Raw genomic sequence first — 26,863 nt, forward strand, 5'->3', positions numbered from 1 at the left:
GACCCTACTTCATGTTCTGGCTCTGTGGGAGCCTAGCCTGTTTGGTTGTTCACCTTCCTAGACATGGACAGAGGGGGGCGGACCTTGGACTTTCCACAGGGCAGGGAACCCTGACTGCTCTATGGACTGAAGGGGGAGGGGGAGAGAAGCTTGGAGGAGGGGGAGAAGGGTGGGAGGAGGCGGAGGGAAATGGTAGGCTGGGAGGAGGCGGATTCTTGTTTTTTTTTCCTTTTCTCAATTAAAAAAAAAATGTTTCTCTATCTAACAGTCCTGGAATTTGCTCTGTAGACCAGGCTGGCCTCAAACTCACTAAGATCCACCTGCCTCTGTCTCCCAAGTGCTGAGATTAAAGGTGTGAGCCACCACCACCCAGTGTCTACTCTAATTTCTCAATGTCCTCTAATAATCAGTGCTAAATGTCTCCTAAATTCTTCAGCAGTAGGAAATTGGTCATAATATATTATAAATAAGTTATTTTAAAATGGAAGACTAGTTTAGTTTAAAAAATCTTCCAGGTAAGCAAGTACGATACTGAAGAGTATATATAGTTCCAGATACTCAGGACAAGGATCAGTTGAACCCAGAGTTTAAGACCAGGTTGAACCACAGCCCCACCTCAAAACGAACACATAGGCAAACAAAGCCTTTCTGGTACTCCTCATTACTATAAAACCCATAGCTGCATTTATCCATTAATTTATTCTTTCCCTAAGGCCTTGCACATTAGGTAGGAAAGCATTCGAACGTTTATTTAAAGCCTCAGCCCCTGGCTTTCTAGGTTGAGGGAGGGGTCTCACTTCATAACTCAGGTTGGCCTCTACTTCACAATTCTCCTACACAGACCCCTCTGACATGCTGAAATGACAGGCATGAATCACTGTACCTGCCAAGTCCCTTTAGTACAGAACTCTGAACGACCTACAAGACCTTCAGGGAAATTTTTTACTGTCCTTATTCATCTTTCCTTGATTAGTCATATCCCCTTCTTTCACCTCGCAAACTTCTGCTTATCTTTCATAAACCATACTCACATTCCCTCTAATAAGTCCTTCTTTATTCACTGTGCTAATCTTTAATGCTAACAGCTTGTTACAAGCCAAACTGTACCCTAAAAGTTCATGTTTAAATCCTAAATTTAAATCCTTTAACACATGGCTGTATTTGGTGACAAGGACTTTAAAGATGAGTTTGTGAAGAGTCATCAGAAAACACCCTAATCCTGTATGGTTGGTGTGCTTCTCAAAAAAAGACATCAACAGACTCTGGGACAGGGCATGTCAAAAGAGGAGCCAACACACGTTGCCTTAGCTCCAAGAAGGGGCTGGGACACATCCACCTCTCATGATGCTCAAAAAGGACCAATATTGCTAATACCTCCAAGTGTGACTCTTGAACTCCAGAACTTGATTAAAAAAGTTTCTGCTGCTGAGGCAATATCGCAGCAATGCTTTGCTATTTAATCCTCAGAAACTGCTACTGTCTTTTCGAGCCTGTCATGATAAGCCTTCCTCACTTATGGCTTCACTAAAGCTATTGCAGCCTTTCATTTCTTAATCTATATTCCCAAAATCCCTGACTCACAGAAGGTCAGTAAATAAATCATAAATTAAATATAAAAATAAAACAAAGGAACCAGTAAGTAGGCTGCTCACAAGAGTTTGTGGTTTCTCCACAAACAAATTATTAACTGGATCAAGTGTTTAGTAAAAACTTTGCTACAACATAATAGTTTTCAAAAATTAAGTAATGGGAGCTAGAGTGATGATTCAGCTGTTAAGAGCACTTGATGCTCTTCCAGAGGACCTGAGTTTGGTTCTTGGCACCTATACCAAGCATCTTACAAATGACTATAACTCCTGCTCCAGGAGATCCTCTGGCCTCCATGGGTACCTGAGCTCAGGTGCACATACCTGAATGCATATGGATACATAAGCATACAGACACACATGAATACACATAATTAAAAAATAATAAAGATGTTTTCAAACATTAAGCTAGTATTCAATAAAAACTAAAATAAAATCTCAATATACTTTAAAAAAACTATTAGAAATATAATTTACTCAAATACCTCTGTCTGTCAGCCCAGGGTCCATAATTAAAATCTGTTCCTTTACCACAGACAATATCTAGTCCCCAGCATGGAGGTAAGTCTTGTAATTTGCAATCTTCACTGCTTATTTCTCCTTCTAGATTCTCTTCTGTTTCTTCTGGAACAAGTCCTATGTTCCAAAATATAGAAAGCAATTAGTTAAAACCACCTTTAAGAAGTTTCCTTACATTAGCAGTTCAAATATTTTAATCTCACATAACCTTACAACTAAAAATTCCAGAGAAGTTGGTGGTTTTTGTTTTGTTTGTATATTATATATCAAATTTATTATATTCAAAATTAAAATTCCATGATTTTAAGGTTTTATTTAAACAATAAACTTACTGTTTATTTACATAAAGAATAACTTTTTGAAAGTATAAATAAATAAAAACTAATTAAACTTAAGTTTTCACCTCAAGAAAAAATAAAAAAAAACTGTAACTTCCAAAACAATTTAGTGAGAACTTTTTGTATTGCTCTTCACATCAGCAAATATCAGTGTCCAGACAAACAGAAAACAGATTCTCATAGCCACTCTACACTAGATAATATTGTTAAAAGAGTCTGAAGCAATCTCGCCTTCAGTGTAGATAGAAAAGGAAGAAACATTTCAACAGCCCGTGTGTGTGTGTGTGTGTGTGTGTGTGTGTGTGTGTGTGTGTGTGTGTGTACTAGAGCAAAATTCAACAAATGACACTTCAAAAGATTACAGTGTAGTAATGAAACACATTATTAAAATTTTCAAACTATCTCATGTTAAAATCTACTGCTCTCTCTTGTATTCTGAGTGAATCTTTTGTCCATGCATGTCTCTGTAAAATTATGTACTGATTATTTGGAAAACAGTGGTTCATTATGTTCATTTTTATAAAGATTGGCAAATTAATTCTTAAACTTGTCCTAAAACCACATTTTATTATCACTCACAGTTTCATTAGAAAAGCTGTGAATACTGGGATGCTGTCATACAGCACCAAAGTTTCCAAAATTCTTATTTTCACATGAAAAACTGTATGGTTTGTCTTGAATTATTCTTTCAAGTAAAACCAGTGCTCCATGAAGAAAAGCGAGCAGGCTTATGACTTAATCAAGCGGGTTTTTCTGAACTCTTACAGCACAAGTGCTCCATGACACTTCCTTCCCAGTTCATCATACCAAGTGCAAAGACTATTAAGGCTAAAAAGGTAATAAAATTGATAGTTTTTATGGTTTCAACAAGGAATTCTTTTGAGAATTGATATTTTCTGTTGGACCACAAATGTGTGGCAGTAACTTCTGAATACTATTGCTTCTACAATGTCATGACAAAGGGACAAGGATCCTGGTCCTGTACTGAAAACACTGTGACCACACAAACCACTGGGAGGCAAAAAGAACAGAAGCATGATAAAAGAGCTTAAACAATCCAACATTAGGAACTTTTCTCAAATGGAAGCCATCTATCAAACAATGAGAGTAGCTAAGTCTCAATTTTTATGTTGTGAAATTAAAATGTAATAAATTGTAATTTTTTCCCCTCTAAGTTAAGACAAACTACCCTCTTAACACATATCCCGAGGTTTTTCTTGGGGTTACTTGTTTACAATTTTTGAGTACATCTATGAAATGTATTTGTAGGAAAGATTAGTCTACAAAACAGTAATGCAATACTCAACTCTTAAGACATGATACCTTTTTTTGGAATTGGACACTCTGTAGTGTTTAACATTTACTGATGCTAACTTTTAGAATTTTGAAATATGCATACAAGCGCATTTCCCAGAAGAAGCAGAAGCAGTCCTCTGAGACACACTTTCAAAGAGGACACACCTGGCTCATCCATGTAATAGTAGATGTCAACATCATTTGACTGCATCACCACAAAACCCTCTCCCATGAGTCTCGGTGGTCTACGAGAACAAGTGTGAAACACAACAAATTAATAAATACATCTTAGACTATAAAATGCTCAGCACTCTAGTGAACAACAGTTAAGAATGAAGAGAAAAGGGGGGGGGGTGGGATAAACTACGAAGTACATGACAGATTGTATCTTTTTGGTTTGGTTTGGTTTTTTGAAACAGGGTTTCTCTGTAACTTTGGAGTCTGTCCCTCTGTCCTGGAACTAGCTCTTGTAGGCCAGGCTGGCCTCCAACTCTCCTTGGTGCAAGGGTGCAAGAGATTGTATATTTAAAAAAAAAAAAAATTTCACACAAACACCGTAACAAATGTAACAAGTTACTCTTGTTGTCTAGTTGTATACTATATCAGGTTAAGTGATAAAAATGACCCTGAAATCTATTGATAAATTAGTTCAGGAAAATGAAAAATTGGCTTATAGTTCTCACTTTAGGTTCTGAATGAGATAAAACTATTTAAAACAGAGGCTAAATACAACAATAATTAAGAGTAAAACCAAATGGACACATAGCCACTTGGAAATCATACAGAGGAAACCCTTTCTACCATGCTAGCCAATCCTGGAAATTTTAGTTGAGTGTCAGCCAAAAATTAAAATTTGCTTTTCATAATTTCATAAAAAACTTACATTGTTGATATAAGAAAAAGCTGAAATATTACAATATAAATTTTCTATGTATATATTTAAAATTCAGCAAGAGTTCTTATCATAAAAATAAAAGAGACTGAGAAAGATTGGGGACTGTTATTCTAAAAACAGGTGACTTGGTGTCTGGCAGGAGTTAATAAAGGGCTGTTTCCTCAGGGTCTAGTCTATTCCTGCATAAACGTCTCGCCATACTGATGAGCATAATGTAATGTTCTTCTAAATAAAACAGCTATTTGAGCACAGGAAGAAGTTGAAAAGCTAAATAGGAAAAGTCAAGTGGCTATCTCAAAATTGGACCACTCTACCTTAACCAATTTTCCCAAGAGAGAGTTGTAATTAATCCCTTCAATTTATTACTTATCCTAGCCTTCTAGATACAAAAATACACCTTTAATGAGCATGTCCTAATATAAATATCAGAGGTTAATTTAATCCAAAATAAATGAGAAAGTAAAAAAAATTATCATTATAATCATACAGAAACACATTGAAAAGTATACCTATTACTTTTCAAACAAAAGCTCTAACAGACTGAAAATATATGTGATTGCTGTACAACTTCTACTACAGAAATGAGAAGGATACTACAGGCTCCTTATATTAGCTACAAAGAAGTTACTATTTTTATGATGTTTTCTTACTCATCGTTTTGAAGACCAACATATCTTGGACTAGGAACAAGCATTACTCGAACATTTTCAAGCTTTCCTTTCACAATGTGCATGAACTGGTCAAGATGACTTGAAGGTGGTTTTGTAGTGTACGTTAAGAAAGCATCATCAAAGTTGATGCACAGAGTCTGAGGTTGGTAATGGTTCCCAAAGGCCAAACGTCCCTAAAAACATAAAAGAGATACTATACCAGCATAGTCATTGTTTTTCCTTAGCTGACCTAATAACCAACATTCTCAAGCAATAACTGATTCCATTTTAGCTGCATATCCTATTTAAATCATTATTTTAAAAAATTATCATTTATTTAAATCAATATTCAAAGAAAATAAAGATAAGTTTAGAGCAATTTAACCACTTGTAAACAGTCCTTCAGGTTTAATAAGCACCTAAATACACAGCTGGTGTTAAAACAGTTCATTCATACCCTGCAGAAATAGGAACTTAAATGTGCAAAAAACTTTTATTTTCATATATGGACTTTGTATTTGCAAATAATATTAAGTTCTATGGGTTAATGTGTCAAACATTGACTCAAACATAATTTACTTACTGTGCTCACATTGACCTTAATAACTGGGATAAGTGATCTCCACGAAGATGTGGGGTCTTGAGACTCTGTTTTTACTTTAACTCTGATGAGAAAAATAAAACTTACATGAAGAAAAACTTAAGGGTATAAAATTAAACTTCCTCATAACATACACACATCATGCCATCTGAATTTTCCAAAACTATCTAATGAGTATTCAAGTAAACAAAACAATAAACATGTGAAGACATGTTTATTAGCTATATTATTAGGTATTTATTAGGGATATTAAGTAACATGCCTAAAAGTATCTTTTGGCATGTAGTTTTTCATACTTTTTTACAAGCTATAATGAAAAACCATCTTTCTATAATAACACTCTAGAGTAGAATATGACACAATTATTATTAAAGTATCTTTTGGCATGTAGTTTTTCATACTTTTTTTACAAGCTATAATGAAAAAACATCTTTCTATAATAACACTCTAGAGTAGAATATGACACAATTATTGTACTGTGATACTCATTTTATCACCCCACTTTGTAACACAACAAAGTTAATCAGCCATGTGATTTATGTAATCAAGGTATAAAGTCAGTATTAATTCTCATCACCTCTGGCCCCTGGTAACCACAATTCTACTCTATTTCTTTGAGTTTAAGATAGGGGGAGAAGAGATCTATGTTGTTGGTTTCCTTTTTTTTTTAAACATGTTTTTAAGAGTATTTTTATTAATTCTTTGACAAGTTCCATTTTTTTGTTTGTTTGTTTTGAGAAAGGGTCTTACTATGTATTTTTGGTAGGGGAAAAAAAAGGAACTTCTCAAAGATTTAAGGTTAAGAGCGCTGCCTGCTCTTCAAAGGGTCCTGAGTTCAATTTCCAGCAACCACTTGGTGGTTCACAACAATCTGTAATGAGATCTGGTGCCCTCTTGAGGATGAGACCTGGTCAGTCATCCTCATCAACTTAGATCATGAAACCCAATAAGGACGAGTTCAACAGAACCGCCATATACAGGCTGACCATGCCTGCTTCAGCATTGCCAGGGCATAGATTTCATTTCATTCTTACTATGTAGCTGATCTCATATTCACATTTGTCCCTTAAGCCCAGGTGGGCTCAATTATTTTAAACTCCACATATAAACAAGATTATGCTGGATTGCCTTTCTAGGCTTGGCTTATTTCATAATATCTATTTTGTTGCAAATAATAAGATTTCCTTTTTTAAAAAAAGGGATTAATATTTCATACAATGGAACAATTTTCAAATTAAAAAATAAATAAAAGGAGAATCTGTGTCTAAAACATAACAGCAAGTTAAAAATATAATGAGCTTCATTTGAAAATAATAGTTTGATTTTAAAAAGAACTCCTGAATAAAACTTTTAATTTAAGTAACTTTAATATCTCTAGAAAGGGTACACAAGTCATTTCATTTCCTAATCATTTTCTAATTGTGGCTTATTTTCCAAGACTCATAATAAATTACTAAGCATTGAACACTGTGTTGACTCTATTATTTTATAAGTGCCTTCTTAAAGATATTTCTTTTTCTATAATAGATTTCCTTTTATTGATGTGTTCCTGTTCTGTCTCTTGCCCTTTCAACAACATATATATATATATATATATATATATATATATATATATATATACACACACACACACACACACACACACACACACACACACACAAAGATAAGTGATAATGATACATATTTTATGGCAAATACAGATTATTCTATTTTCCTTTGTAAAATTGTTATATATTTAAAGTATACAGATACAGAAAGATTTAAATATATATTTACAGATAACGAGCAGATTACAGGGAATTAGCTCAGTGACAGATTGCTCACTTAGAATGGGCAAGGCCTGGGTTCAATCCTTAGCACCACGAAGAAGAAAGAACAGAACAGAACAGAACAGAAGAAAGAAGTTACACAAGAGGCCACATGTAATTTTTTTTCTTTTTTTTTCACATGTAATTTTAAGAAACACAAAGAACACAATACTTACATGTGTACTTTGAACATATAAATATGGTGTGTTTATGTACGCATACTAAAAGGATAAAAGGCAAATTATATAAGTCTATGAAAATGGACTAACATGTTAAGAGATGGAACTTTTTATAAAAACTAATCTTGCATTAGTTTAATTTTTAAAAGATTATATAGCTATAAAAACAAAGGGATAAGGGCTGGAGAGATGGCTCAGAGGTTAGGAGCACTGGCTGCTCTTTAAAGAGGTCCTTAGTTCAATTCCCAGCAACCACATGGTAGCTCATAACCATCTATAATGAGATCTGGTGCCCTCTTCTGGTGTGTGTGTGTGTGCGCACGCACGCAGGCATGCAAGTTAAATAAATAAATATTAAAAAAAAACACAAAGGGATAAGATTCTGTTTAGGTGAACATTGTTGATGATATTCTACTAAAAAGAATTTAAATATTGTAAATTAATAAAATACAAGTTTTTATTTTACAACCTTTCGATTTTGGATTGAGTTCTTGTTCTTCCATTTTCCCTTGTCTTATCATCATCCTTCTTGGGTGGAATTATAGTTGGTTCCAAACCAAACAACTCTTGAAGACGTCCATAAAGATCCGAACGATTGTAGACATGAAATTCAAAGTCATTAACTGTGATATATAATCTGGTTTCTGCCTTTGGATCTAAAGACGCATGCCAGCAAAATAAATAAATAAATAGATAAATAAATAAGTGCAAGAAAGAGAATAATGAAAAGAAAGGTTTCAATCAACTTTTCAAGAATTTTAATCAAAATATTTTTGTCAAATCTTTTCTCACAAAGTAAACCAAACTTACTTGTAAGAGAGAGGACATTTGCTTCTACAGAGGAAGTTTCAAGTCATCAATCTCATGTTAATCATAGCAGGAGAAATTTACCTAGGATTTCTTTTGTTCTAAAATAAAATGTTACATTTTTGTAACATCTTTTGTAATCTTAGTCTATTTTCCACTTCTATCTAACAGATTCTACTGAATATTCTTTAAAATTGGATAGTCAGTTCAAAAATACCCTTAACTTTTAAAAATGAGTGAAAAACTTGCTTTCTTCTTAGTAGTAGATGAAGTTGCTATGCCAAATTAAAACAAGAAGTGTCTAACCTTTCTGAAGATACCAAATTTCATCAAAACTACTTTTTTCATGTTTCTTGCAAAATTATGTTCAAAAGTGTAAGCAAATATAAATTTGTAACTAACAAAATACAGTGCCATTCACATTTTTAAAAGAAAACTAAGAAAAACAAATCATTAATATTTATTTTTCACATAGTAATCATGTTACTTCAATTAAGGTATTTTCTCATCATTTTCTAGGGCAACTGGGGAAAGCAGAATAAATTCAGTCCTTTAAAAAAATCAATGATAGTAAAAATAAACTAATATTAACTCCAGATACTCGATAGCTATGAGTTGTCATTTATGTAGTTCTCTGATATTTCCTGTCATTTATTCTCTGGCCTAGATTCTCTGCTCTTTCTTCAGTTTTACCACATGACTAAGAGCTAAGACAGTATTACATCAACCACTCCATCATTCTTCCTTGCTGCATATCAAATCCTTAAAACTGACAGTAAAAGGAATTTTATTAATATACATGAAGTATAATTCTTGAAACCAGAAACCATAATTACCCATTTTAAGTAAACAAGTAAATCAAACTCTATTTTGCATTAGGTTTAAACCTTTGCTTAGTAATCAACAATGGTGCACCCCACACTCCAAGGTCACAGAGTAAGTGGGCAGTCCTCAATGTCTCCAACTTTCCTGAAATAAGACTTAACCAACACCTGATTTCCCTATCCAAATCCAATATTCCTCATCAATAGCAAATCTGTCTTTTCCATTACAAAAAAGTCAAAAGTTTTGACTGTTCATTCATGTTCCATAGATAACCAGACAATCCTGACAGCTTTTCTTAAACATCCAGAATCTAACCACTTTTTAATGCTCAGACTCAGTCACCATCTCTGTGCACTTCTTATAACAGTCTCCCAACTAGTCTGTGCTTTTGTTCTGCTCTTCTCATGCTTGTGCTTAACACATTAATCAGGCTATTTAAAACTCAAGACATCTCATCCTCTATTCATAAACTTTCTAATCTTCCTATCTGACCCAGAAAAACAATATGGCCTTTCAAATATCTAAGTTCTAAACAATCTACACTCTCACATGGTAATCCTGCTTTCTACCCCAACTCCAAGTAAATTAGCTTAGTAGAACTGGCAATGAAAGAGGAACAGAAGAACCACAGAAAGCTCTCCCTGAGACAGTAAGTTACATACTCCCTTACTTGCTGAACTGTTCTCTTTTAACTCTCCTCTGCCAATGGAGGTTCCTGATTTCCCAGGAGGAACTTCACCAAAAAGTACTCCACATTCAACTTGCCCTGGTTTTATATTTTTTTTTCATTTCTGTATTTTCCTCATTACTTGCTGATTATCTGAATCTTCCCAACGTGAATATAGGAAGTTCAGTGAACAGTGGGACCATTTTACTCACTGATAAATTCCTAGTATCTAGAAGAATGCTAAATGTATAGAAGAGTTCATTTTTACAAAACAAAACAAAAAACCAGAGCATCTTCCTACAAGTCGTACTTCTAGGAAAGCAAAAATCCTTCGTTAATAGTGAGATCTTATTCTGTTTGAATACTTAATAAGTAAAACATAATAAATATATGTACAACATTTTTACATTCACACATAGAGTTGTACACGTAGAAATTATTACACAATTCTTCAAGGTCATAAACAATTCACCTTTAAACTCACTAAGGCACATGGTTTCAGGTTTAGTTATCCAACAGTTTAGTAATGATCCCTTAGCACAAATGCCCTAAGCATCAATCAGGTTTATGCTACAAAGGCCAATGGATTAGTTACAGAACCTGATTTATTCCTAATGGGATCAACAGTGATAAACAAATGAATACTATATAAAAATAAAGCAGAACTGCTCTCACTTCATCTCTACCTTGTAGAATCTGCAAAAATCATCTCCTTTCAATACAACTGATGAGAACACAGCTTCATTAATGTATTAAGGATGCCAAGGTATAAAGATAATTATTAATTTCTAAATACATTTGACAACCCTCATAAGTACCAAGCATACAATATTACACTGCAAAATCCCGATTCCTTCTTTCATACCCCGGTTTTTTACAATGTTTATTACTTCTCCTACTAGAAGGTGAGCTCCATTAGAAGAAATGTTAGCTCATTACATTCACTTATTTTATCCCTGAACATCTACCACATGCCTGGAATATAGGCAGGAACTCAATTCATATTTAAATCACTGATCAAAAATATTAATGGATCTAAATTTTAAATAAGACAAAATTTAGGCCACATTAAACCATTATTAGTCTAAAGATCATCTTTTCCTTCTAAAAATCACTTTCGAAAAGTATTAAATAGCAAGTTTTTAGTTTTAAAAACACATTTTGACCTCAGTTTTAGAAAAGAGAAACATTTATCAGAGTTCACATTCTATATTTTTCTGTGTCCTATTGTTTCTACTTATTTTGACTGCACTGACAATATTTCAGTCAGCGTTCTAACACTAAATCAAATTCCTGGTTGATATTCACACTTACACAACCTGCAGGTCTTCAGGGTCTCTGTCCATGATCCTTTCTATCAATGTCACCAGCCTTCTATAACTCTATAACTTCTATACAGTCACTCACTCCATCCTTCATCCCTACTCAGACACACATATGGACACAGTTGTAGTGATATTTCATTTGTATTTAATCAATAAAGTTTGCCTGAACATCAGAGAGTAAAACAGCCCTACTGGTCAGCTTTACAGACCAGGCAGTGTAACACACACCTTTAATCCCAGTCGCCACACTAGTTTGCCATAGAAACCAGGCAGTAGTGGTGCACACTTTTAATCCCAGCCCTAGAGAAGACTTTAAAACAGGAGGAGCTAGCACTCAGACATAGTTTCATTCTGAGATTCCAGGAGGCAGGAATGTCATTTCAGACTGAGGTAGAGGTAAGAGCCAGTGTGGCTGGCTATTTTGCTTTTCTGACCTTCAGGTTGAACCCCAATATTTGTCTCTAGGTTTTTAATAATCATGCTACAGCAAGTGATTTAAAAGCATATCCTTAGAGACAGAGAAACAATATACCTATTAAAGAGACAAATACATACAAAGATGTACACCACACATTGGGGCACTCACATAGAGACTTAGAAATATTTCGATACAAGCACGCACATGTACATACTCTTACAGAGTCATACATACATGCCTACAACTAACAGCACAATGACAGTATGACCTTCACAGAGATAACTACACAGAGCTTACTTGCAAAAGTAGTCCACACAGATCAGAAGGTGAATATTCCCAAGAGGGGTATGTCCACTCAAAGACAGACAAAGCACAAGCACTCCTCCAAAACACAGGCAGTCCTTCAAAAGCATCAATCTCCACAAACATATACATATTCACAAACAGCTTCTTTTATAAAAATTAATAATAATAAAATTAAAAATTAAACTGGGATACTTGTAGTGGAGTCTCCAAGAACTAGACAAGGAGATAAGCAGTAAGAAAGATAAAGGTATGGATCCCCACATAATATTTTTTATTAATGTGGTGACCAGAGACAAGTATTTTACTATTTTAATTATACATGCCTTGTTTAATTCACATATAAAATGAGAATTATACTACCAACCTATGGATTGTTAAACACAATAAATATTAGCTTCCTTAGCAAATCAACATTTTATTAGTCATATAAGTTACATACAATTACCTCTGTATTCATGAACTATGCATCTGTAGATTCAACCAACCATGACTGCAAATATTTGTACATGTGCCTATACTAAAAATTAGTACATGTGCCTGTACTAAACATATACTGATTTTTCTCTTTATTCCTTCAACAATACAATGATTATTTACACAGCATGCAAACTGAATCAAGTATTTTGAATAAGCCAGAAATGAAGTACATATGCAAACACTATGTTTTTATATAAAATACTTGAATATTCTTTAACTTCACTACCCATACAAGAAAGAGGGGTGTCCTGAAGCCAATCTTCTACTCACACTGAGGGTGAATAGTATTAGCTTTTGAGTTATGCTTTTGAAGCAGTTTTTTATTCTGTGATGTGATATAATGTAATATAGTTCGGTAGTAATAAAAGCAGTATGCCTGTGTTCAACAGTGACTATATTTTTGGCTTTAGTCTAGGCACTTTTACTCACATCTTCTCATACAAGTTGAAACAGTTAACAGTTGAAGCTCATTATAGAAACCTCAAGAAGACTGGAAACTAAGTTTCTAAATATTGACCCTTAAACAGAAAATTACCTATCCAGTTATATTAATGTATGAAAGCAAATATTTAGCTGTAAAAAATTTTAAAAGTGTTTAATGATATAACACTAAAACATGTAAGCATCAAAATGACAGAAAAGGGCATACTTTATTATCCTGTCCACTTCTTAATATAAGAATCCCTTCTGGGCAAGAAAAATGCCTAACTAATTATTCAGGTCCATATTCATCTAAACAATATAACACATTAAGATGCAACTGGTACTGCTAGCTAATTATTTTCTAGAAGAATGACTTAAAATCAATTATCCTAAAACAGAGACTTTATTTATTGAAGACTCTATTTATTGCAAATAACTCATTTCATAACAGAGAATATTTTAAACCAAATTCATTAAATGTCTCTTTTCTCTTTTTTTTTTCCTTTTGTTTTTTAGACAATCCTGAACAACCAACAAATTTCAATGTATTCCTGGATAAAATTATTCCAACCAACGTCTATAACAAAGGATTTGTGGACCCTATGGTAGTGTGGATGGGGGAAGAGATGCCCCCTTCCTCCCGACCTGTGCCAGGGAGAAAACAGGCCCTGAGGTCATAAGAGTAGGAGAGCTATTCCTGCCCCTCACCAGCTGCAGCACCCAGGAGAGGGGCCCCTGCACCTCACCTGGGCAACACAGTAGAGTGGACTGAAATGGTGTAGGTGTGGAGAGCTGACCCTGAGGGCATGAAAGCTGGAGAACTGGCCCTGCCCCTTGCTCATTTCTGCCAGTAGTGAACTAATTAGGGCAATGCTGGAGAGCGCACTCTGGTGGTGAGGACAGGGGAGAGCTAACTAGCCAGTTGCTCAACCGGGCAACTACCCAGGCCCAGAAGGAGGGTTACAAGTTGGCCCACCCCAACAAGTACCCCATCCATGATCTGCTGGAGCAAGTAAAGGGAAGAGTCCTGCAGACCCAAAGATGCAGGATCTCCACAACACAGGGCAACAACAGGATAGCCAAGAGAAGTCCCAGAAAGGGTCCGGCATCAATAGTGTAGCAGAAACCAGAGGCCTCAAACCAAGTAAATATATGGATAAAAGGATTTACTGCATGACTCACTGTGCCATACTGTATCTTTCATGATGAGATTGGTCTCTCCTTTTTTATTATCCTTTTTCTCTTAAATTTTATTTTATCTTGGGGGTGGGAGTTGCAAGAGCAGAGGGCACATACAAAGGAATGGGGGAAATGAATGGAATCAAGACACATGATATGAAAGACACAAAGAATAAATAAAAAGAAAGTTAAAAAAAAGATTTGTGAACATCACTCTTTTCTTCCAATTTCTCTAATTTCTAATGGAAATCTTAGCCCTACCAAGAGGCACTTTCTTTCTTTCTTTTTTTTTCCTCTCGAGACAGGGTTTCTCTGTGTATCTTGGAACTCACTGTCTTGGAACTCACTCTGTAGATCAGGCTGGCCTTGAACTCACAGAGACCCAACAACCTCTGCCTCCCTGAGAGCTGAGGATTAAAGGCATGCACACAACCACAGCCCAGCTCCAAGATGCAGTCTTTAATTCACCTCCTTGGAAGTCTGTGTAGCTTCTACTATTTTCAGGCCCACACTCTAGCTAGACTTCTAAGATTTTCATCAAGGAATGTCAACCACCTATACTGTCTGGATAATTGTCAAAGCACATACATCAATCTGCCCACAAATCAGCAAGAAATCATATGTTTGCTATAAAGTCTTACTAGAGAATATAGTCCACTCTTATTATATGTTAAAAATAATTACATAATCTACTAATAGTGTTTGGATTTTGTCAGTGCTAAATTCTAACCTATTTACTATTCTATGCACTTTATTCTAAAACTTTGATTCCCAAATCATGAAAGATTAATAATATATATAGATTCAACGGTGCATTCTACCTTGCTATTTCATATGACTTGACTTTTGACAGATATGATTGTGAGCACATTACTAAGAACATCAACTTCCATAATAGAGAATTCCCTTAAAAAATACATGGAATATATAAGAAGCTTACAGCTAACATTAACTAATAGTGAAAAGTAGAACTCTTTCCTCTAAGACTCAATGAACACCTACCTACCCTCATGTCTTTTCAAAATTGTTGTAGTTCCTTGTCTAAGCAATTAAACCAAAAGAAATAAATTAGGTATCAATAGGAAAGAAAGTCATTAAATTGTTGTTTGCTGACAACATGGTCTTGTTAGAAAATCCTCAATATTTCACCAAAAACTCTTAAAACTGAAAAAAATAGAATTCAGCAAAGTTACAAGACTGAAGATAATCAACATATGGAAATCATTAACATTTCTCCATACTAACAGCAATTTTTCAGGCAAACAATCTCAACAAGTTACCAGAAAAAAAAAAAATATATATATATATATAGTACTTAAGATTAAATTAACTAAAGGAGTTAAAGTCCTAGACCCAAGAGAAAACACATTCCATATTCATGGGTTAGAAGAAACAATACTGTTAAAATTTTACTAATGAAAGCCATCTACAGAGTCGATATAATTCCCTCAAAATTCAGTATCACTTTTCACAGCTGTGGTGTTGTAAATGAGAATAGCCCCACACAGGCTCATAAATGTGAATAGCACTATTTGAAAGCATTAGTAGGTGGTGGGCCTTGTTGGAGAAAGTATGTCTCTAGCTTTGAGGTTTCAAAAAGATCATTCCAAGTCCAAGGTCCCTCTCTTCCTGATGCCTGTATATCTGGATGTAGACTCTTGGCTACTACTCTAGCATTGTCTGCCTGCGTGTCACCATGATGATAATGGTGAAACTTGAAACTGTACTGCAAACCAGCCCCAATTAAATGTTTTCCTTTAAACATTAAGAGTTGTCATGGTCATGGTGTGTGTTCACAGCAATAGAACACTGATCAAGATAACAGCTAAAAAAAAAAAATAATCCTAAAGGTCATGTGGAATTAAAGAAGAATTCAAACTGTCAAGGAAACCACAGCACAAAAACAATGCTAGCAATAGCTCACATATTCCATGTTTAACTATATACAAAGTGATTACCACTAAAATAGCACAAAACTGGCATAAGAGAGACACCTAGAACAGTAACAAAACACAAGAGTCTACCAATGAACCCAAGAACCTACAGTAAATTGATTTTCAACAAAAGCAACAAAAACATACAATGGAAAACAAATCTCTTTAATAAATGGTGCTGACAACTATAAATCCACATACAGGACCTCATCTCAAAACCACATACACAAAAATCAACCAAAAATGGTCTGAAGACTTTAAAACCCCAAATCATAAAACTACTAGGAAAAAATAATAACAATAACAGAGTAATAACTACATACCACCCTGGTCCAGGTACTGATATTTAAACTTGACCCCAAAAAACACAGGTAAAAAAGACCAACTGTATAAAATATAAATGATATAAATATAAATAATATAAATAATAAAAATCTAAATAAAAGTATATTCATAATAAATAAATAAAAAATAATAATAATAAATAAATAAAAGTATATTCATAATAAAGGGAATAATTAACATGAGGTACAAACTAATCATTGGGAGCAAATATTTTCAAACCATATTAACTGATAAAGAAGTCCTCTGATAAAAACTGTACACAAAATATATAAGGAACTTAAAGTACTCTACAGGAAGAAAACAACTGGTTAAAAGACAAACAAGAGACGTAATGAGTGTGAACAGACAAGCAATTAGCACCACCAATCACATGAGGTGGCAGCACACACTTAAGGACCCAGCTACTAGAAAAGCAGGAGCACACACATCTCTTGTATCCATGAGGTCGAGACCAAACTGGGTGACACAGCACGTATTAGTGAAGAGAAGCTCAAAAATGTGGATGTCTTACAAACATTAGAGTGATGCGGGCCATTTTATTCAGATACTAATAGGTTAGGTCCACATATTCAACAGATACTAGAAACATGGACAGAGCATACTGAGGACATGACTGGATAATACAGCAAAATGAATGATTAATTTAAGCAACAGATAAAATAAGAGCTTTGTAAATGCCAAGTTATGAAAAATTATCTATTATGTAAAGTATTTAATACATATAAAGGAAAATTATGATTATATGATTAAATACCTTTGAAACATATAAAAAAGAGAATTTACCATGTTGTTTCTGCTTTGGGTTATACATTTTCCACCACCGAAAAATGATAAATCCATCTTGAATCCTGAGGGAAGTCAAATTATACCAGATTACAAAAGCAAGAAAACAATTTACTGAACTCATTTTTTAGACCTCAAAATTGCTGTGAAGCCAAAGATGACCTTGAACTTCTTTCAGGTCATTCTGTCTCCACCTTCCCCACCACACACAGCATTCCTTAGCTCATCCTTGTTTCATCATCTTTCAGGAAAAAAATAAAGAACTACCTAACTCCAAATTAAGAAAGAATGTTCATTTAATCGATAAAAATTGTACAGATTTATCATGTATAACACATAAAAATTACTGGGCTCTTCTAACTACGTAAAACATAATGCTAATATATTTACAGGAAAATGAAGTGCAGATATATTTTAAATAACATTTTAATGCATAAAACATATTTAAAAAGTCAAATCTTAAAGAAGGTGTTAATAAACTCAGGGAAAAATTTCTAAAATACTCCTTCCTATCTATCAATTACCTATGATTTCATACCTTAAAAAGATCCTCTCTGAGCTTTTACTTTGATTTAGAAATATTATAGGCTACCACGAAAGTTGCTTCCCAGTTTTAAATGACATATAAGCAATGCCAATCATAGTATCTCTCAATCTAAACTTTTTTCTAAGTCACAAATTTTGAAAAAACACAAAAATAGAGTAAGCTTTTCTTCAAAACTTACAGAAAACAATTTAATCGTGTTATTATTTCCTATTATACTAGATTAGTTTTATATTCTCACAGCAAAATTATAGTTGCTAATATGTACTCAATACTTGCATGCTGACCTTGAGAAAACTGATGAGCCATACCAATAGCCCTAACGCACATGCCATGAAACAACAATTGGAATAGTCAACTAACACAATGGTTCAATTTTCCAGCTACAAATCAAATGAAAATATTCATTTCTATGAACTGCTAGGTAGGAAGTATTTTGCTGGTCTAAATAATTTTAAACATTGCTGAATAAACAACTTTTGATTTATGATTTATTTGAATAAACAAATCATATTAAATAAAACCATATTAAGAACATTTTTATAATAGTTCACATTTGTTTGGATCTCTTTTCATTTCTTGTTACCTAATAGACATATCTTCTGTAATGTAATATATTTCACGAACCATGACTTTGCCAGAGAGAACAGAGAAAGAGAAGGAACCTGTTACAGAGAAAAAACAATGGTAACTACAGTAATTCTTTCAATGCATAGTAGAGCATTTAGAGCTTAGACTAATCTTAAGCCTTTAAATTAATAAATAATTCATCTTATTCCATTCCCTTCTCCATATACTCACAAGTCTTATAAATCTCTTATTTTTCCTTCCCCAATGAAACAAAAAGGGCTAAAATTATCAGTATGGGCTGAACTACTAAATAAACATTTTTATAACTGTTCCATATAGGTAGATCCTTTAATTAAAAACAGCCACTACACATACACAAACAATACCTAACTCATCATTTTTCTCATTAATCTGTCTGCATCAGTCATTTTTCCTAATTAACAGACAATTCATGCTTCAGAGAAGATTTACTTGTGCTCATTAATAAGTTTTTTCATATGAGGCATGCTGGAGTGGCTCTATCCAGCCACCCTCGTCCCATCCCACCCAATTAACTACTGGGCTTCTTCCCAAGGAACATGCTTTCGTAATGCAAACACCCACCCTCATGCAAAATTTCTTCTGACAACAAGAAATAGACTAAAAGTAGCCACAAATGAAATACACAAAATTATCTCAACTTATAAATTTTTAAAATAGCAACTTTATAAAAGGGGGAAATCTATATTAATATTCAAATTTAAGGAAACCCAATTTAAATATTTTGTTTTTCAAATATTTTTATAAGCATATTTTTTAAGAAAAATAAAGCCAAAAAGTTACTATAGAAACACTTTAAGCAAAGACAATATGGTACGTAAAAGTAACCAAATGGCAGTTTATTACTATCTAAGGAATGTTATCAGAAAGGCCAAACAGATGAATTACTTAAAACTACTGAACCAAATGATGTTCTAAAACTACTATTTGTTTACAAAATAGAAATTTATAACATATTATCTCATTATAATGTAAAAGAAAAAATATAGTGTTAAACACACTTACCAATATGGATATAGCCATGTTTATACAATCTATTAAGGACCAGTGTTAAAATAAGACCAACATTCCGAGAATTATAGTAGGTGAGATAAATAATCCATCCACAAGACAAAATGGTAGCTGTTCAGAGGGAAAACAAATCAGCAAAGATTTACTTTCATATAGTAATCTGTATTTTAACAATTTAATACTTGGAATTGTAAAATCATGGGTTCTTTCTTATATAACCTTTTTTCTTCAGTTATTTGCCTAAATAAATATTTTAAATGTAGATTCTAATCAGATTAAAGTCCAATGCTTAAAGAACTTGAAAGGTATTGTTCCATGCCTCTGCTTTAAGTTTTGGTTAAGAAAACTAAATTAGCAATTATTCTAAGTTTTTTGCCTTTACATGTAAACTGGTGCCTCTTACAGACATCAACATTCTTCTTTGTTCTGTATATGCTCTGCTTGTCTTCTCTGCCCATGATTCCCAAATGTGTCCTCTCAATTGTATTCCATAAATCCTGTATGTTGTTTTTTTTTCTTACTATTTCAGCTTGATTATCCTCTGAATATTCCAATTTGTCTATCATGTCTTCAAGACCTGGAATTCAATTTCCACTTGATCTATTTTATTAGTGAGGTTTTCCCTAAGTTTTTTATTTTGACCTACTGACATTTTCATTTTCAAAATTTCAAATTGATTCATTTTCAGCACTCCTATGTCTCTACTGAATTCCTCTATCTTATCTCTCTGTATTACCTTCCTTATTTCGTTCAATTGTTTGTGCTCCTTGAATTCATTCAGTTTACTCATGTCTTCTTTTCTTTCACTGGACATCATCATCATCTTCATCATTATTACTTTCGAGACAGAGGAGTTTCTGTGTCGCTTTGGGCCTGTCCTGGCACTCTCTCTGTAAATCAGGCTGGCGTCAAACTCTCAGAGATCCACCTGCCTCTGCCTCCCAAATGCTGGGATTAAAGGCATACGTCACCACAGCCCAGCCCTTATATTCTTTTGACTTCCATGAGATTTCATCCAATTTGCTCTCATTGAGGTCTATTACTACATAATTGGGAATTTTCAAGAGCATAGTTATAGCCTTGCTTTTTTTAAATGTTTTTGTTGTTTTGTTTTTGCATTTCTGTGTTGGGATTTAAGCATCTGGAATGACTCACTGGCTGGAATATTTTTTTAACCACCATATTTTCTTCAGCGCAAATATCTGCGGTGTTCAAGTGGAACTGTTATAATATGGTGAAGGTGTCATTTTCCCCCACTGGACTTGACTCATCTCTGAGAGCAAACCACTAATTTCAGGACAAGTCTATTATGAAAACAGAATTATCTTCAATTAAAATAACTGCCCAACCCTAAATTTTGGATGAGCACAAAAGCACAGTATGTAACAAGGTATTAGAGACTAAGAACAGTATGAAAAGAAAGTAAAACTAGTCATTAGTATTAGAGCAGCACAGAAAATAAAAGAAGGAAAAATGAATAAAGGATGTAATAGTTAAGATAAGGGGAAGAGATAAAGCAGCTCCATTGGATAGCAAAATGAAAAGAGAAAAATATAAAGAAATGTAATCAAACAACCTAAAGCCACCCCAGCACTTGGGAAACTGAACCCAGAAATCCTGGCCAATCTATGTTTTTAAGAAAAGCCAAAAAAAAAATTAATTAAATTAAATTAAAAAGAGGGAAAAGGAGAGCAGAGCAGAACAAAACTGGTCCATTCAATTGAATTAGACAATATATAAACAAGAAGGAAAGAGAAATAGGTGGGTTACAAAGTCTGTATGTGGCTTCCTACATGCCTGGTCTTCCTCCAGGCAGTCACTCATGGTGCTATCTCCTCCTTTTCAAGTCCCAAAGATTTGTTTTCAATTTTCTTTTGCTCCTTCACTATTCAAACTAGTGTTGTTCTTCCACCACTGGCCTGTTGGATAGCTGCATTCCATCCGTACCCAGTTTATTCCCCCACAGATTCTAAGTCTATGAAGCTTCACTCCTCCCAGCTGTGCCCCGCTCAGCAGAAGTCTGGCACAATGAGCCAGTTAAGGAATAAATCAGCTCCAGGGACAGGTGAGCAGCTCAAGGGCTGCTGCACCACAACCATATCATTCCTGGTTAGGTCACAGATACCAGAGTTACTACCTTAGCCATGCCTCTTGGGTTTTTTTTTTTTTTTCAACTTAGGGAAAAATAATTGTTTTTTTAATCAACAATCTCTACTGTTAAAAAAGTAACAGGAGCTGAGGAAATGGCTCAGTTGGTACAGTGCATGCATAAAGACCTGATTTTGGATCACCAGCACTCACATAAGATTGGGCTCGGCACATGCATCCTGTAGAAAAGACCTGGGAAGCAGAAGCCAGAGATAGCGCAATCCCCAGAGCGCAATCCCCAGAGTTCACTGGCCAGCCAGCCTAGTGAAAGCAATGAGCTCCAAGTTTACTGAAAGACTGTCTTCACAAATGTATGTACATCACACACATACACCAATACAAATGTGCAGAAACACATACTAAGAAAAGAAATAGAATCCCAGAAATTTTGTCAAAGAAACATTAAATAGGTTACCTGCGGTCGTGTGAATATAACTAGCTCCCATAAACTCATAGGGAGTGACAGATACTACTAGGAGGTGTAGCCTAGCTGGAGCAGGTGTGGTACTGTTGGAGGAAGTGTGCCTAGGTTTACTTTCTGCTGCCTGCAGATCAAGATGTTGATCTCTCAGCTCCTTCCTCAGGTCTGCCTAATTGCTGCCATGTTTCCTGCCATTATAGCAGGAAACTGTAAACCAGCCCCAACTGAATGTTTTCCTTTCTAAGAGCTGCCATGTCTCTTCACAGCAACAGAAATCCTAACTAAGAGGCTACCCTCTCCTAAATATTTGTAGTAACTACTTTTTAAAAAATGTCACTGATTATGGTAGAAATAAATCATAGCCTAAACTTAACTAGTCATGAAAAGTTGTCATCTAAAATTTATATTTTTTAAAATTATATTTTTTAAATACCCTGTTCATCAATACACAAAAGGAAAAACAGAAAAACCATTGTTTTTATAATGAATTGACCTTTATTTTAAATGTATAATTGCTTTCTAAGTGAGGAAAAAGTAATGTGTAGCAGGTTAAAATGTGACCTACCAACATCATAGTAAGATCTTCACTTTGTTCAAAATGCTACAGTTTTTAAAAACAAAGCAATAGCTTTGTTTCATTTTTTTGGGATTTTATTAATAATTTACATTAGTTTTCTTTTGTCAAATAGAAACTATAGAACTCTAAGTCTAAGTTGTAATTCAGTCCTATCTACATGTTATGAAGCATCATTATTCCTTCAGGATATTCATCACCTCTGCCCATATTCCTGCCTTATAGCATATGGCATCAAGTTATACAGACGCAAAATCATGCATTTAGTAAACACTGCTATGTAAGCCATAGCATGTAATCCATGCTATTATTAAAATGAGAAAATTAAAACCTATCTTCATAAAACTTTGAGCACTGAAACAACACATACAAACTTCCTATTATATTCAGTATACCAAATACGTTGAAAAATATCAGTATGTCTCCTTTTTCTTTCTACCCTTCCTAATTTCCCTTCTACATCTGGGGCTCCTACACCAAAATCCAACTCAAACAGCACGATTTCATGTCAACTTGTGCAGGAATAACAGCCTTCAATAATCTCTTTATTCATTAATATTATTTTATACATCTTCCTTTTCCTTCATATTCATTCTTTCATTTCTTCCCTCTCTCTCCCTTCTCTTCCATTTAATTAGCACTGTTTTGAACTATCTGCATATACCGAGAAAACTTCTAGACCATTACACAAAAAAGTAATAAATAGAATAAACCACAACCATTTTTCCGAATGGAGAAAAAAAAAGAAATTAAAGTATTAAATATATGTTATTTCACTACAAAATATTATTTACAATGAACGTTTATTAAGCTTATATTAAAAATGTTTGTGTATGTGTTGGAATAGGGGTGGGGAAAGTAATTTAAAACAGGAAAAATAAGCTCAGCATAATCAATGCCTTTTCTCTCCCCCAGCTCTCATAAGTCAGATAACTTAGCAGCCTAAGAAAAACAAAAACAATATAGAGTAGTTTCCAGAGGAAATAATCAAAAGACATATATAAAATCCCCCTTCCTAAAGATTAATGAATGCTACTCTAGCGTTTCAGGTTGAGCCACCACTGCCTAAAATCTGACAGTTGTTAATACTTGGAAGAAAACACAACAAAATAACTTTTTAAAATATATTCTACTTACCAACAAGAAGCCAAACAACATTGGAATTGTGTTCTGTAAGAAAATCTTCTAATTGAGTGATACTGGGGACAATGCTGTCATTCTTCCTTTGATCCATTACTGATATTTTTTCAGAACATCTAAAGGCCTAAAAGAGATCAACAGTTAAACTTAGAATCAAAGATTCATAAAACTCCAACAGAAATCACGTAAAACAGTAAAAGGTGAATTAACGAGGTTTTAAAGTTACTTTTTATGTCTTTCACTGGGATTGCAAGTAAATAACAAATGAAATGTTTGTACATATTTCTATCTAAATAGAAGACCATGGTTCACATTAGCAATGCCTTGATTTTACAATCAAGATAAGCAAATCTCTGTGAGTTTGAGGTCTATTTATGGTCTACATAGCAAGTTACAGAATGGCCAGGGTTACATAACCTCTTTCAAAAACAAAAGAGTAGTACTGAGAGAGGCATGATTGCTATTAAAGATCATAGTAGAAAAAAATCTACTTTAATAAGGAGTATTAATCATCTATATACTTACTAGTCATCATTAATAATAATCATTAATTATTACATAGACACATATATTGCATAAACAATATAATTCTTAATAATTGTTTTAATTAAATTTTAATTAATTGTATTAATTAATGCATAATTAATGGTATGTTATTGCAAATAATATAATGGATAATGAATATATTATTAATATTCATCTAGATTTTTCCTCAAAGTTAGTGCTTAATATTATAATTATATATTAAATAAATCTTCATAATTTCCATCACCTCTGTGTATTCACAATATTCAACAGGATAATAATCTTCCTAGTCACATGCTTCCTTTGGATAGCATGTGAAAAGTTAAATGATCTCTTGCCATCACATGTTTGGGAAAAATTATAATAAATTGTCAAGCTATGAACAGACATGGTCAATTGTATAGATAAATATGCATATAGATATGTATTTGTCCTAGTTTGAGTAAGATGAACCCATAAGTGCAGATATTTAAATGGTTAGTCACCAGGGAGTGGAACTCTTTGATAAGATCAGAAAGATTAAAAGGTGTATGTAGCCTTACTGAAGAAATAAGTCACTGAGAGTGGACTCTAGGTGTCAAAAACCCATGCCAAGCTTGGTCTCCCTTGCACACACCCACCTTCCCTCCATCTCTCTCTCTCTGCGCCTGTTGATCAAGATGTAGTTCTCAACTACTTTTCCAGCACCATGCCTGCCATGCCTACCATGCCTGCCACCATGCTCCCCACCATAATAATGAACTAACCCTCTGAAATTGTAAGAAAGCCCCCAGTTAAATGCTTTCTTTTATAAGAGCTGCCTTGCTCACAGTGTCTCTTCACAGCAATAGAACAGTGATTAAGACAGTATTTATATCCACATACATAGACAGGCAAGTAGCATAATTATGATTATTTTATAAAGAATGAACTAAAAATAAGAAAGTTCTTACATTATAATAAAAAAACAAGAGGCATTTTCCTTTTAGTACAATATAATACAATTAACCCAATCCACTAACAACAAACAGTCTCCAATTATAATACAAATTTAAAAAACTCAAAGAAAATGGGGATAAGGAATCATAAGGAAAACTGTATCATTAATATTCCTTTAGACCAAGTAGCACAGGTAAGTGTTGGGGGAATAAAAATAATAATAGGTAAATTTTCAGGACATACAAATAATGTATGAGGACAAGTTTTTCACTGAAATTCAATGAATATGACTTGTCAACTTTCCAAACATATTTTTGTTTGTTTGCCATGACTCTCACTTTGGAGATCACAATAGATATAATTTTCATATATATATATATGTGTGTGTGTGTGTGTGTGTGTGTGTGTGTGTATGTATGTATATAAAAACATATATACATACACACACACATATATAGCTGAAATCTTAGTATAGCATAAAGATGAAAACAAAACGTCTCTGAAAAGTAAAAGGGGACACATGCAACAGTAGACAGTGACAATACCATGAAACAGCAAAAAAGCTAGAGAAAAAATGGAGAAATGTTTCTACTTTTAAATTTTTCTCCCACTGTTTACAAACTGAATAAAACAGATTCTCATATTTTTAAAAACACTGAAAGACTTGTCAATCACCAGCCTAAATTTTAGAAGGAAGCAATCACTTTATAACCCATGAATTCTCTTTTGTCTTTTGTTCAACACTATTTAAATGGGTGAAATACTTTGAAAGACCCACAGATATAAAAAACAAATATGAGAACACACATTTGATACCTAATACTGAAAGAAATAAAAGGAAAAAAAGAAGGCCAAGTGCATACCTAGCCAGATCTAGTAACTTCTGTAATTAGTATATTAACATAATTGATAGTAATGTAATTACTCCTATAATCTCAGTTCCTCAGGTGGCTAAACCTAGAGAATCACAAATTTAAATCCAGTAAAATTTATATCAAAAAGCATATTAAATAAATATCCACACATTTTATAATGAATTACATGTGATAAAATTGTATGTACCTATTTATGCTTATTTTTTATCATTTAGAGATGTAAAATGAGTATTTACTGAAGGAAACAAGATTAGGTGAGGTATATATGTTCCACATTTGAGCCTCTACACAAAAATATGTTTCTAATCAAGTCCAAAAAGTGCAACCCATCCACAAAAAAACCTAGAATTCTCAACTAAAATCACCACCATGTGATATAACAGCTCATCATTCTTATGAAAGGAATGGAGAAAGAGGGTGTTGAGGCTGGAAAGCCATAAGTATCTACCAACATTCTCCCCAGTATAAGATGAATGCAAAACATTTAAGAAAAATCATCAGACAAAAACCCAATGTTAAAAACATATCTCAAGCAAATAAAGAAACTACTTTGTGATGATACTTTGAACAAGAATGACTTCCATAGGCGCACATGTTTAAATACTTGGTTCCCGGTTGGTAGAATTCTTTGGGAAAGATTAGGAGGTGTGACTTTGTTGAGGAAATATGTTACTGGGGAAAGGCTTTATGGTTTTAAAAAATTTAGTAGTGGTAGTGCACTTTAATCCCAGCACTCA

General features: G+C 33.8%; 1 protein-coding gene across 1 annotated transcript in view; it reads right to left on the reverse strand.

The window, feature by feature from the left end:
* Window positions 1–26,863, reverse strand: part of Kiaa1109 (KIAA1109 ortholog) — a 207,895-nt gene that overhangs the window by 176,902 nt on the left and 4,130 nt on the right. Inside the window, exons 3-11 of the mRNA XM_005370400.3 lie at window positions 23,806–23,932; window positions 19,520–19,636; window positions 18,492–18,570; window positions 17,362–17,426; window positions 8,342–8,528; window positions 5,868–5,949; window positions 5,285–5,478; window positions 3,905–3,984; window positions 2,072–2,222 (exon numbers count right to left, since the gene is read on the reverse strand). Of these exons, the coding sequence (XP_005370457.1) occupies window positions 2,072–2,222; window positions 3,905–3,984; window positions 5,285–5,478; window positions 5,868–5,949; window positions 8,342–8,528; window positions 17,362–17,426; window positions 18,492–18,570; window positions 19,520–19,636; window positions 23,806–23,902 (1,052 nt within the window). The 5' untranslated portion in view covers window positions 23,903–23,932. The remainder of the gene's footprint in view (window positions 1–2,071; window positions 2,223–3,904; window positions 3,985–5,284; window positions 5,479–5,867; window positions 5,950–8,341; window positions 8,529–17,361; window positions 17,427–18,491; window positions 18,571–19,519; window positions 19,637–23,805; window positions 23,933–26,863) is intronic.

This window comes from Microtus ochrogaster, unplaced genomic scaffold (genome assembly GCF_000317375.1).
Source record: "Microtus ochrogaster isolate Prairie Vole_2 unplaced genomic scaffold, MicOch1.0 UNK78, whole genome shotgun sequence".
NCBI lineage: Eukaryota > Metazoa > Chordata > Mammalia > Rodentia > Cricetidae > Microtus > Microtus ochrogaster.